General features: G+C 41.2%; 1 protein-coding gene across 3 annotated transcripts; it reads left to right on the top strand.

Moving 5' to 3' along the window:
* The first annotated feature begins 7,238 nt into the window (after positions 1-7,238).
* LOC119278647 (serine/threonine protein kinase OSK4-like) lies at positions 7,239-12,584 on the top strand. 3 transcript variants are annotated; one of them, XM_037559982.1, is made up of 11 exons: positions 7,242-7,437; positions 8,470-8,658; positions 9,003-9,196; positions 10,263-10,445; positions 10,539-10,670; positions 10,792-10,977; positions 11,291-11,380; positions 11,453-11,536; positions 11,621-11,761; positions 11,839-12,069; positions 12,356-12,491. In XM_037559982.1, exons 2-11 carry the CDS (start codon positions 8,475-8,477, stop codon positions 12,467-12,469), a joined length of 1,539 nt encoding a protein of 512 aa, XP_037415879.1. In that variant the 5' UTR covers positions 7,242-7,437; positions 8,470-8,474; the 3' UTR covers positions 12,470-12,491. The 3 variants fall into 3 exon arrangements, with proteins under 3 accessions (XP_037415878.1, XP_037415879.1, XP_037415880.1); XM_037559981.1 differs by having other exon boundaries at positions 7,239-7,437; positions 10,263-10,670; positions 12,356-12,584; XM_037559983.1 differs by lacking the exon at positions 7,242-7,437 and having other exon boundaries at positions 8,475-8,658; positions 12,356-12,584.
* The last annotated feature ends 822 nt before the right edge of the window (positions 12,585-13,406 follow it).

Genomic DNA, 13,406 nt, shown 5'->3' with positions numbered 1-13,406 from the left:
GACGTGGCGGGGCTTCTGAGCTGGTCGGAGAGGCAAGGGGGAGGCGGTGGCTACGGTAACGGCGAGCGGCATCGATGGCAGCGCTCGGGTGGTCGCAAGAGAGAGAACCAGGGGAGGAGGAAGAGCGAGGGAGAGTGAGAGAAGTCGGGCGGATCGGGACGAGACCGAGGCGTTCATCCACGCGTCTAGGGGCTCGACGGCAAGCAGGAGGTGGCGAGGCGCGCGCGGCGGCCACACGCGTTGTCCTCCTGGCGGGAGGAAGACGACAGGGGAGGGGGACAGGTGGGCTGGGCTGGCCAACTGGGCCGGCCAGGCCGCACAGTGTTGGGCCAGACGGCTGCAGGTAAGCTCCAGGTAGGTTTTTTCCCATTTTGTTTCTTTTCTTTTTTTCTGACATATGTTTTGATTTAATAATAATACTAAATCATTTTATTTCCTTATGCCAATATTTGTAGGAACTAGTGGTATTATTCGAGAGCTCCTCAACAAATGGTACAATTTTTGGACATATATTATATATATAACATATATATATCCAATGCAAATAATTATGCATTAATTTTAAATGCCCAAAATAAATACTTATGAGCTCCTAAAAATATTGGTTTGATTTTTATCTCTGTCCAATATTTTCAGAGAGCAACATGAACATTTTCTTGGACCTTTTTGAAGCAATTTTTATTTGGGTCATTTCCAAAAATGATTCTGAGGGTTTCACAAATCCCCATTTCAAATTTAAATTGAATTTAAACATGATGCACACATGACTAGCTAGCCTTGAGCATACCAGAATTAGGGATGTGACAAGAATGAGTTCACAACGGTACCAAAAGAGGTGATTTATTTTCTTATACTAACGGAGCTTATGAGATTTTATGTTGAGTTTTGTGTTGTGAAGTTTTCAAGTTTTGGGTAAGGATTTGATGGACTATGGAATGAGTAGTGGCAAGAGCCTAAGCTTTGGGATTCCCAAGGCACCCCAAGGAAATATTCAAGGACAACCAAGATCCTAAGCTTGGGGATGCCCCGAAAGGCATCCCCTCTTTCGTCTTCGTCTATCGGTAATTTTACTTGAGGCTATATTTTTATTCACCACATGATATGTGTTTTGCTTGGAGCATCTTTTATGATATGAGTCTTCTCTTTTTAGTATGCCACAATCATCCTTACTGTACATACCTTTTGAGAGGGACATGCATGAATCGTGATTTATTAGAATACTCTATGTGCTTCACTTATATCTTTTGAGCTAGACAATTTTGCTCTGGTGCTTCACTTATATCTTTTTAGAGCACGGTGGTGGTTTTATTTTATAGAAATTTATGAACTCTCATGCTTCACTTATATTTTGAGAGCCTTTAAACAGCATGGTAATTTGCTTTGGTATAAATTTAGTCCTAATATGATAGGCTTCCAAGAGGGATATAATAAAAACTTTCATGTAAAGTGCATTGAATATTATGAGAACTTTGATTCCTTATAATTGTTTTGAGATATAAAGATGGTGATATTAGAGTCATGCTAGTGAGTAACTGTGAATTTGAGAAATACTTGTGTTAAGGTTTGTAAATCTCGTAGCATGCACATATGGTGAACCATTATGTAACGAAGTCGGAGCATGAGGTATTTTTTGATTGTCTTCCTTATGAGTGGCGGTCGGGGACGAGCGATGGTCTTTTCCTACCAATCTATCCCCTTAGGCGCATGCACATAGTACTTTGTTTCGATAACTAATAGACTTTTGCAATAAGTATGTTAGTTCTTTATGACTAATGTTGAGTTCATGGATTATACGCACTCTCACCCTTCCACCATTGCTAGCCTCTCTAGTATCGTGCAACTTTCGCCGGTACCATACACCCACCATATACCTTCCTCAAAAGAGCCACCATACATACTTATTATGACATTTCCATAGCCATTCCGAGATATATTGCCATGTGACTCTCCACTGTTCCGTTTATTATGACACGCATCATCATTGTCATATTGCTTTGCATGATCATGTAGTTGACATCATATTTGTGGCAAAGCCACCATTCATAATTCTTTCATACATGTCACTCTAGATTCATAGCACATCCCGGTACACCGCCGAAGGCATTCATATAGAGTCATATTTTGTTCTAAGTATCGAGTTGTAATTCTTGAGTTGTAAAGTAAATAAAAGTGTGATGACCTTCATTATTAGAGCATTGTCCCATGTGAGAAAAAAATGAGAAAGGCCAAATAAAGAAAGGAGATGGCCCAAAAAATGAGAGAAAAGAGAGAAGGGGCAATGTTACTATCCTTTTTCCACACTTGTGCTTCAAAGTAGTGGATAGTCTCCTATGTTATCACTTTCATATAGTAGTGGGAATTTTCATTATAGAACTTGGCTTGTACTCCCTCCGTTCCAAAATAGATGACCCAACTTTGTACTAAAGTTAGTACAAAGTTGAGTCATCTATTTTGGAATGGAGGGAGTATATTCCAACGATAGGCTTCCTCAAATTGCCCTAGGTCTTTACGAGCAAGCAAGTTGGATGCATACCCACTTAGTTTCTTTTTGAGCTTTGATAAACTTATAGCTCTAGTGCATCCACTGCATGGCAATCCCTACTCACTCACATTGATATCTATTGATGGGCATCTCCATAGCCCATTGTTACGTCTAGCTGATGTGAGAATATCTTCTTCTTTTTGTCTTCTCCACAACCACCATATTCTATTCCACCTATAGTGCTATGTCCATGGCTCACGCTCATGTATTGCGTAAAAGTTGAAAAAAATTTGAGAACATCAAAAGTATGAAACAATTGCTTGGCTTATCATCAGGGTTGTGCATGATTTGAATATTTTATGTGATGAAGATGGAGCATAGCCAGACTATATAATTTTGTAGGGATAAGCTTTCTTTGGCCATGTTATTTTGAGAAGACATAATTCCCTTGTTAGTATGCTTGAAAGTATTATTGTTTTTATGTCAATATTAAACTTTTGTTTTGAATCTTATGGATCTGAACATTCATGCCACAATAAAATAAAATTACATGAATAAATATGTTAGGTAGCATTCCACATCAAAAATTCGGTTTTCATCATTTACCTACTCGAGGACGAGCATGAATTAAGCTTGGGGATGCTTGATACGTCTCCAACGTATCTATAATTTTTTATTGTTCCATGCTATTATATTATCTATTTTGGATGTTTTATATGCATTAATATGCTATTTTATATTATTTTTGGGACTAACCTATTAACCTAGGGCCCAGTGCCAGTTCCTGTTTTTTCCTTGTTTTTGAGTTTCGCATAAAAGAAATACCAAACAGAGTCCAAACAGAATGAAACATTTGTGATGGTTTTTCTTGGAGCAGAAGACAACCAGGAGACTTGGAGATGAATTGAGCCACGAGGCGGCCACAAGGATGGAGGGCGCGCCAGAGGGGTAGGGCGCGCCCCCACCCTTGTGGGCCCCCGTGACCCTCCTGGCCTAATTATTTCGCCTATATATTCCCAAATATCCCCAAACCACTAGAGGAGTCCACGAAAACACTTTTCCACCGCTGCAACCTTCTGTACCCGTGAGATCCCATCTAAGGACCTTTTCTGGCACCCTTTCGGAGGGGGATTCGATCACGGAGGGCTTCTACATCAACTCTATTGCCCTTCTGATGAAGCGTGAGTAGTTTACCACGGACCTACGGGTCCATAGCTAGTAGCTAGATGGCTTCTTCTCTCTCTTTGATTTGCAATACCGTGTTCTCCTCGATGTTCTTGGAGATCTATTCGATGTCATACTTTTTTGTGGTGTGTTTGCCGAGATCCGATGAATTGTGGATTTATGATCAGCTTATCTATGAATAGTATTTGAATCTTCTCTGAATTCTTTTAAGCATGATTTGATATCTTTGTAATTCTCTTCGAACTATCGGTTTGGTTTGGCCAACTAGATTGGTTTTTCTTGCAATGGGAGAAGTCCTTGGCTTTGGGTTCAATTTTACGGTGTCCTTTCCCAGTGACAGTAGGGGCAGCAAGGCACGTATTGTATTGTTGCCATCGAGGATAAAAAGATGGGCTTTTCATCATATTGCTTGAGCTAATTTCTCTACATCATGTCATCTTACTTAATGCGTTACTCTGTTATTGATGAACTTAATACTCTAGATGCAAGCAGGAGTTGGTCGATGCGTGGAGTAATAGTAGTAGATGCATAATCGTTTTGGTGTATTTGACACGGACGTGATGCCTATATTCATGATCATCGCCTTAGATATCGTCATAACTTTGCGCTTTTCTATCAATTGCTCGGCAGTAATTTGTTCACCCGCTGTATTATTTGCTATCTTGAGAGAAGCCTCTAGTGAAACCTATGGCCCCCGAGTCTCTTTTCCATCATACAAGTTTCTATTTTCCATTATATAAGTTTCCGATCTACTATTTTGCAATCTTTTACTTTCCAATCTATAAACCAAAATACCAAAAATATTACTTTATCTTTTATCTATTTCTATTAAATCTCACTTTTGCAAGTAACCGTGAAGGGATTGACAACCCCTTTATCGCGGTGGGTGCAAGTTGTTTGATTGTTTGTGCAGGTATTCGGTGACTTGTGCGTTGTCTCCTACTGGATTGATACCTTGGTTCTCAAACTGAGAGAAATACTTATCTCTACTTTGCTGCATCACCCTTTCCTCTTCAAGGGAAAAACCAACGCAAGCTCAAGAAGTAGCAAGAGTGTATCCCATTTTGGTTACCCGAATTGGGAGCACTTTACAAGATGTATGCTTTTCATGAGGTTATGCTTGTCACCTTGGATCTTGGTGATCCTGACATGTGACATCAACCAAGATAACATGGACATTTGGGTCCTTGTTGATACGCTTCCAATTCTACCGCTATGTGAGTTTCTCAAACATAGTTATTAAGTAATTTATATTGTTTATTTCAAAATAGTTGACAACTTATTTCCACTGATAGCTTATTTTCGTTCTTCAAAGAATGTACGGAAGATAGTAGACAGAACCTACTACAGGATGACGCAGAATTAACTTATCAGGAGAAAGATCATCTTATCTCATTTCTTATTGATGTTGAGAATTACAATATCAATTATCAAACTCTTGTAACATCTATGGAGATGGCATGGTAAGATTTTTTACTATTACGACATCCATGCCTCTTTTGCATGAATTCTTCTAAAGCTAAACTACATTGCTAACTACGACGTTATTACTATGTTTTTCAACAGAAAATCCCGAAGGATTGTGTGCCTCATCTCACGCTTCCCAAAGGTCACCTTGATGTTATTAGCTTACGGCCAGGTTTGCCTAGGCTTCACTACTGTTCATACGAGATTTCTAAAACCGATGAAGACCTGACAATCAAAGCATGGAAAAAAAATGTATGAACAATCGTAGGGAGCTACTTGGAACCAACATTGTGCGAAGCGCAAGAATTGAAGACAGGATAGTCTCCATTCTCCATAATGGAAAGTCAGGGCCTATCTTGTTTTATTCTATTTTATCTTAGAGAGGGTAGTTAGGTCCTAGCTGATACTCATGATCATGTGCTAAGAACAATTAAGAACGGTTGGTTAGATGACTATGATGATGATGAGTATAACTTGTTATTATGATAACGAGTAGAAGTTGTATCATGATGATGAGTACAACTTGTTATTATGATACCAATGATGAGTTTTTTATTATTATGATGATGCATGATGCTAAGTTGTTATATAAGCATGATGAGTTATTATTATTATTATTATATGTGTATGTGTGTGTGTATGCGTGTGTGTGAAATGAATATGGATTAGATTCAAATGGAGGCAACATGTGTAGCGTCTGTAGCCTGCATCTTCGAGTGCATCGTGACCGCCCACTCGGTGTAGTTGGCCCGGGTGAGCATGAGGTATGAGGTGGAGCTAACGTGCTCCTTCACCGTGTTTTGCACTACCTTCACCTCCCTGCCTCGCCTCGTCTTGCTCCACCCGCGGCTCACTGCCCGCATCCGTGGCGGAGTGCGCGAGCCAGCGACCTGTACTGCCGTGCCAGAGTTCTTCCGGTCGAAACCTTGGCTTTGATGCCACGTGCTGCTGTCGAAATAGGAAGGCGATCACGACAGAGAGAACTGGGGTAGGAGACAAGTGTTTGTGTAACATTCAACTTGCCGCTTTCTCTTATTTCTCTCAATTTATTTGTCCTATGATTACAGAAAGTAAAACCTGCCTATGCCAAAGCTTTATGGTCGTGCCATCCCACGACGCTCGATGTGGGCAAGGTGCGTATGCGTGCCGCGATCACGTTCGCATGCCATCACACGACCGGATCAAGGCCGCCCATAACTAGCTAACTAATCAACAGAATGTAAGTCGACAAAGTCATGTACACGCACACGTCAGTTGGCCGTTTATTTTGCCAAGTACAGCAGTAGTACTGTGCTACTAAAAGGAAATTAACTGAATTTGCAACGGGATGGATTATGGCCAACACTTTCGACGCCGTGCGTGCAGCACACCTTGTCACGAAGCGAAGCGCAGTTCACCTTCACGCCCCTGGAATCGGAGTACATCTTGACGCAACGCACCGCACCTTCACGTGCGCGCCGGCAAGAAGCACACGAGCCCGCGCATGCATGCATACAGCACACCTTTCGCGCGCGTCTACATGCATGCATCACACACGTCGTCGCGCGTCCCATGTACACAACCTGTGTCGCACACGTGAAATCCAGAGAAAACACCAATTCTAGGTGTGCCACGCGAAAATTAATAAGCAGCCAGCTACCAGGACAGACAAAACAAATTCGGAGAAAACAGTGCAACGTGACAGACAAAACAAATTCGGAGAAAACAGTGCAACGTGCGCACGCACCCAATATAGCCAGCGTCCTCGTCGCGCACGTAACAGCGACGTTCCACGTTAAGTTAATCCCACCCACCGCCAACGCCGGCCGCACGGCATGCATAGTTCGCATCAGCGCCGCGTCACCGGCCACCGAAAAGCGTCCATCCTATTCCTACACCGTCCAAATCAACCGACGACGGACGGACGGAGGAATCGTCCGGCGCACGCGACGCGCTGCGAACGGAAGGAGGGAAATATGGAAACGACAGAGGAGAAAGAGGAAGACAGCCAGAAAGCCAAACGGCCGGGACGCGCGCGAGGCGATGGTCAGCGAGCGGCGCGAGAGGGAGCCGAGCCGACACGTGTAGTACGCAAGAGCGATGGTGATGCTGACGTTGGCCTTTCTCTTTCCCCCGGGTACGCCGCCCTCACCTAGGCTCTCGCACAAAGCCTAAAGTTCCATCAGTCCCATCCCCGGAGAAGAGAACGACCAGACCAGCCGATCGACCCCAAAACCTCTCTCGATTCGAGGCCGCCCTCCGCTCCACTGGGCCGGCGCCTTCCTCTGTCCGGGCGGGGGCGGCTGACCACGCGATTTAGCCAGGTAATTAAGGAATCGCCCTGCTCATCTTTGCTGCAATCCTCGCCGGAGTTCAGTGATTCTGCGTCGTCGTTGCTTGCCTGGCTTGGTAGAGAGCTGGGGCGGTCCGCGCGTCCTCTTAATTTTCAGTTCTGAGGGAGTGGGGAATTTACTAGTCCAGTTTGTGTGCTGCTCTTGCTCTGCTTGTGGTTGTGGGGATTGCGGTGCCCCTTCTTGTTTCTTCCCTCCAACAGAGGTCTTTGCCGCAGATCCGCCCGACCAACATTCACCTCATCCCGCCCGGACTCGAAAGTCTTGATTACTGACTTATCGGTTAATTACATGGTTTATTGATACATCGGCCGGCCGACTTTCCCCAAATTTACTCTATATATGGTCGAAAAGATCCTACAGAGCGATCGGGGGATTCTGATTCTGATGCTCATACCATAGTGTAATTGTTGTATCTACAGTCATTGAGTAGCTAGTACCAGTAGCAGATTCATGTGTTAGCTCATTCATTGTTGCATGACTGCATTTCCTTTCTTGTATGGCACTTCCATGTTTACCACACATATATGCCTAGTCATCGTATAATTAATCTGTGAACCTTTTTAAGACTACTTTGCGTCTTAACCCACTAGCTAGGATTCTATGTGTCGTCTCTGTCTTCGCACTAGGGCCAGGCAACCAAAGCACAAGCGAGCATTATCGATAGTTGTTATCCCAACCATCCTTGCCAGATCTGATACATACATATGAAGAAAGGCCTATAGTCATGCTATGGCTCTCCCCATTTGAGAAGGGAACTTCACCCATTTCGTTGACCTTTAATTGCCCTCGTCAGTCATGTCACATAGTGGTCTTTCATGGCCAGCCCACTCATTTGACACTCAAGGCCAGTCTCTAAGAAGTGACATGCTGTAAACATTTCATAATATTATACATGATCAGTATATTCCGCGTAACTCATGTTTCACCAGTTTTGATCAACTTTGTCTGAACTATAAAACTGTTTTCTGAATCACACATATCGTTTCTCTTGTTTTGGCATAGTGAAAATGGATGGGAACACCAGAGGAGGCGGACATTCTGAAGCATTGAAGAACTACAATCTGGGCAAAACATTAGGTCATGGCACATTCGGAAAAGTGATGATTGCAGAGCATAAGCTTACAGGACAGAAAGTTGCTATAAAGATTCTGAACCGTCGTCAAATGGAAATTATGGAAATGGAAGAGAAAGGTATGCCTCCTTCTCCTTGTACAATAATATACTCCCTCTGTCCCAGAATATAAGAACGTTTTTGACACTATGCTAGTGATAAAAGCGTTCTTATATTTTGGGAAGGAGGGAGTAGGATACATCCGACTTGCTTCCTCAGGATTTCGAGTTATCTGCTTTCAGAGTGCTGCTCAGACTTGTGGGCATGTTCCTGACTCTCACTTAAATCAATTAGTCGAGATAAAGTACATTAGCAGTTCAACTTGTTTTGCTGCTGCGAGTTAGTAAAATTTGCAGCTGGAATTTCTTCATAGGCTGAATGTCTAACACTTTACTTCTATTGTTTTCTCATATCTCGTTTCCAGCAAAGAGAGAAATCAAGATATTGAGGTTGTTCATTGACTTAATTCACCCTCATATCATCCGGGTTTATGAGGTCATTGAGACACCTAAGGATATATTTGTTGTGATGGAATATTGCCAGAATGGTGAGTTATTGGATTACATTGTTGAGAAAGGGCGGTTACAGGAAGATGAAGCTCGTCGAATCTTCCAGCAGGTGCCTTTCCTGCTCTTGGCCTGTTGGGAATAGCAATAGTTGTTCATTAATGAACTTTGCTGAGCTTCTTATTTTGATCGTGAAATATATGGACATCCTGGCCAATTGTCCAGTGCCCGCATTCTTCACATGCTTACTGTGTAATCATGAGCAATTTGCTTGGTTTGCATTCGTTGACTAAGTTTTAGCTAAGGATTTTTTTTCTCGACTCCGGAAAAATCGGTTTCAGGAAAATCATAAAATATTCATATTTTTTTGGCACAAAATTTTCAAACAAATTTCAAATTCAGAAATTTCTATTGTATAAATATATTATATTTAAAACATAGTGCACGCTAAGTTGTTGCTGGTCCAGTGATCAGCTACTTTCTTTCCTTGCCGGTACCCAATGGCCCTGATTCAACTCTTCATCATCAGCACCGTAGCTGATACTTTTTATGCACTAAAAATATGAAGTTTCCCCTCCCCTCAAAAAAAATATGAAGTTTGCAACAAAAAAAACGGAGTTGACTTCTGGCGACCTCTACCAGAGAAGTCAGGCTCTGTAACCACCTGGCCGTGGACAGTTTTATGGTAGCCCATGCATACCCTCTTTTGGCACGATCGTGACGTTTGAATTCAAATGATTTTCTCTTCAGACGGTAACCGGTCATGTTACCAGAAAATTCGACAAAAAAAGACATTTTAGGTTTTAGCTCAAGACTTGTACCACATATTGTTGCAAGCTTTGAAAGGTAATTTCTTTGTTTTTTGGATTGAACTGATCAACCAGGTAACGTCTTCTGGATGCGTCGAAATTTTAGTATCACTCTGGTGTTTCATCTTTTGATGCATGCGTTATCTTTGTATCAGTAAATAAATCAATTCTTGTTTAAATGGCATCCTATTCATCATGCCCTGATTGTCTTAATTAGTCTAAGTCCTTAAATCAAATTGTGCTTTCAAACATATAGAGATGGTATATCCTTCTGAAGGCGAATATGTAATTTGAAGGGTTCTTTCTGATTCACTGAATGCATATTGACGTTTTTTCTCAATAGTTTTTTGTTAACTTTTTCTTGAACAGATTATATCTGGTGTTGAATACTGCCACAGAAACATGGTTGTTCATCGTGATCTAAAGCCAGAAAACTTGTTACTTGATTCTAAATATAATGTGAAACTTGTTGACTTTGGGTTAAGTAATGTGATGCATGATGGCCATTTTTTGAAGACTAGATGCGGGAGTCTAAACTATGCTGCACCAGAGGTATTCACTTATTTGTATTATTTGACTCCTTATCCTCATACTTCTTCGCACACATCGTCTGCGGTAATAGCTTTAACCAGGATCTCTGCGCAGCTTATCTCAGGTAACTTGTACGCTGGACCTGAGGTTGATGTCTGGAGCTGTGGGGTGATACTTTATGCTCTTCTTTGTGGCAGAGTTCCATTTGAGGATGACAATATTCCCAACCTGTTCAAAAAGATAAAGGTGAGACATAACGTATGTAGATCAATTTGGATCTGACAAATGTATACCTTTTGTAAATTAATTGGACTTTAGCATTCCTTTTTTGTCTGGAGATTTGACGCCCCCTTGTTTGGTGTTCCAGGGAGGTTTCTATATCCTTCCAAGTTATTTATCTGATCTTGCAATGGATTTGATCCCAAGAATACTTATTGTTGATCCCATGAAGAGAATCACAATTCGTGGAATTCGGGACCACCCATGGTTTCAGAATCGCCTTCCTCGCTACCTGGCAGTGACTCCACCAAACACGCCACAACAAGCCAAAATGGTACCCCATCTATTTCACATTTCAAGCGACTACCATATATACAGGATCTTGGATGGATGATAGGAAAACTAAGATCAACACTTTTTTCATGAAATGCTCTCTTTTATGGGTATAATATTAATGTAATATTTGCAAAAACAAATATTATAGAAATCAATGACCAAAGTTGTGCCCTGGGTTTCATAAAGGTAGCACATCAAGTCTCCTTGCGATGCTACTCTTTTATTTATAAAAAATTTCCTTTACTATCAAGCATTCAAATGCCGTTTATATAGCAATTATATGCTGATTTGCTATATGTTCATTTCTGAAGATTGATGAAAAAACACTTCAAGACGTTGTCAATCTGGGATATGATAAAGATCATGTGGGTGGTTCGCTGTGTAATAGGCTGCAAAATGAGGTATATTCAAACAAAAATTAGTGGTTCATTCCATTCAGTTTTCATAACTGACTTTTGACTATATGTTTCCAGGCAACTGTTGCATATTACTTGCTCTTGGACAATCGGTTCCGGGCTACTAGTGGCTATTTGGGGGCTGACTATCAACAACCAATGGTTAGTCCACATTTGCATCATCTGTACTTGTTTAATGCATTAAAGGTTTAAGCACTATTAACTTGTGAATGGATGGTTCTCTAGGATAGGAGTTTTAATCAGATTACTTTATCGGAATCAGCAAGGCCTAGTACCAAGAATTATCTTCTAGGAAGCAATGGTTCTCAAGGCAGTGGCTTGCGGCCATATTACCCCGTTCAAAGGAAATGGGCTCTTGGCCTCCAGGTCTTGAACATTGTCCACTTTAGTTGGCTTTGTTTTGCACATTCAGCTGCGGAACTAATGCATCACTTATCGAACAGTCTCCAGCTCACCCTCGTGATATAATGATTGAGGTTCTAAAGGCACTTCAGGAACTAAATGTCCGCTGGAAGAAGAATGGAGACCACAACATGAAATGCAGGTGGTGCCCTGGGTTTCCTCAGGTCAGTGATATGTTAGATGCCAACCACAGCTTTGTTGATGGCTCTACCATCATGGATATTGGCGATGCTAATGGGAGGCTACCTACTGTGATCAAGTTTGAAATCCAGGTGAGCAATCTCACCTTCAACGTACTACTAATGTATTTGTTTGCAATACCAAAAAAAGGGATTTTGTACTCAATGTTGCCTTCACAGTCGGATCACTAGATAAAATAACGTGTCTGCAAGTAATGTCTGCTGGTTCACATTGACAAAACAAAATTCCCAAGTTTTAAGGCTGCACAGTATTGGTTGGTCATCCAGTCTATGCTTGAGGTTTTACAATTTCGCGGGCATGTATGGTACTGTATATGGTGTCTATTTGGCTCTAAATTTCTCTTACTTTTTTCTCCAGCTTTACAAGACCAAGGATGACAAGTACCTGCTCGACATGCAGAGAGTCACTGGACCCCAGCTCCTCTTCCTGGAATTTTGTGCGGCCTTCCTTACCAACCTTAGGGTTCTATAGTGCTTGTTTTGGTTGAGTGGTGAATAGCAGAACATATGACTGTCCTGTGCGGTGCGTTTCATTGTCGCAATGGTGAATAAGTGATGGTGTGTAAGTATGTAGGTTGTGCGTTTCATCTTCGGTTTACCCAGTCCCTGACAGTGAACCATGCTTGTTTTTTTTAAACATAAAGACTTTATCCAGATTAGGTGCATTTTACAGAAAGAACCGTGCTTGTTTGAGTGACTAGTCCTGTGTCAAGCACCAAAAAGTTGTGGTTGTTATAAATAAGATTTATATGGTAAATAGGTTGTGGTGAACCCTTTCTGTTTCTGCGAACAAGCCAGCTCGCATACCCTCCCCTCCCGCCTATTCGGCCGGCCCATGGGCAGGGCTGCACGAGCACCATCTTTTTATGTTTTTATCTTCTTTAAAATAATTTGTAATAAAAAAGAAGTTCGAACCTAAAAAAAAAGTGAACCTTTGTAAATGTTGCAGAAATCATAAAGTGTCCGTGTCTTAAAAAATGTTCACGTATTGGCAAACTGTTCGTGAATTTGAACAAAAATGCGTGAATTAAAAAAATGAATTTAAAAAAACGTTCATTGATTCAAAAAAGTTTTGTGATTTCAAATAATTGTTCACAATTTCAAAAATATTCATGAGTTAATTTTCAAAAATATTTAAAACAATTTTCTCGAATTTTGAGCGAAAAATTCCAATTTTTCCTAAAAATGTTCACAAAACTCAAAAAATGTTCGCTGATTCAAAAAAATATTCATGAATTCAAACAACGTTCGTCGAAGACATAAAATGTTTCTGAATTTCAAAAATTGTTCCCAAATTTCAATAGTTGTCTGCCTATTTATAAAAAGTTGTTCACAAGTTCCAGAACGAATTTACGCAATTTCAAAAAAATAAATTGTACAATGCAAAAATGTACAAGAGTTGTGGATGG

Source organism: Triticum dicoccoides, chromosome 3B, assembly GCF_002162155.2.
Source record: "Triticum dicoccoides isolate Atlit2015 ecotype Zavitan chromosome 3B, WEW_v2.0, whole genome shotgun sequence".
NCBI lineage: Eukaryota > Viridiplantae > Streptophyta > Magnoliopsida > Poales > Poaceae > Triticum > Triticum dicoccoides.
The sequence above is the reverse complement of the archived record's forward strand: the minus strand, read 5'-3'. Positions and strand labels throughout refer to the sequence as shown.

Bases quoted from the DNA above. Each gene is read 5' to 3' on its own strand.
- LOC119278647 (XM_037559981.1), top strand. From the start codon at position 8,475: ATGGATGGGAACACCAGAGGAGGCGGACATTCTGAAGCATTGAAGAAC. The intron at 10,671-10,791 runs GTGAGACATAAC...TTGGTGTTCCAG, and splicing joins ACCTGTTCAAAAAGATAAAG to GGAGGTTTCTATATCCTTCC. The intron at 11,537-11,620 runs GTTAGTCCACAT...ATGGTTCTCTAG, and splicing joins CTGACTATCAACAACCAATG to GATAGGAGTTTTAATCAGAT.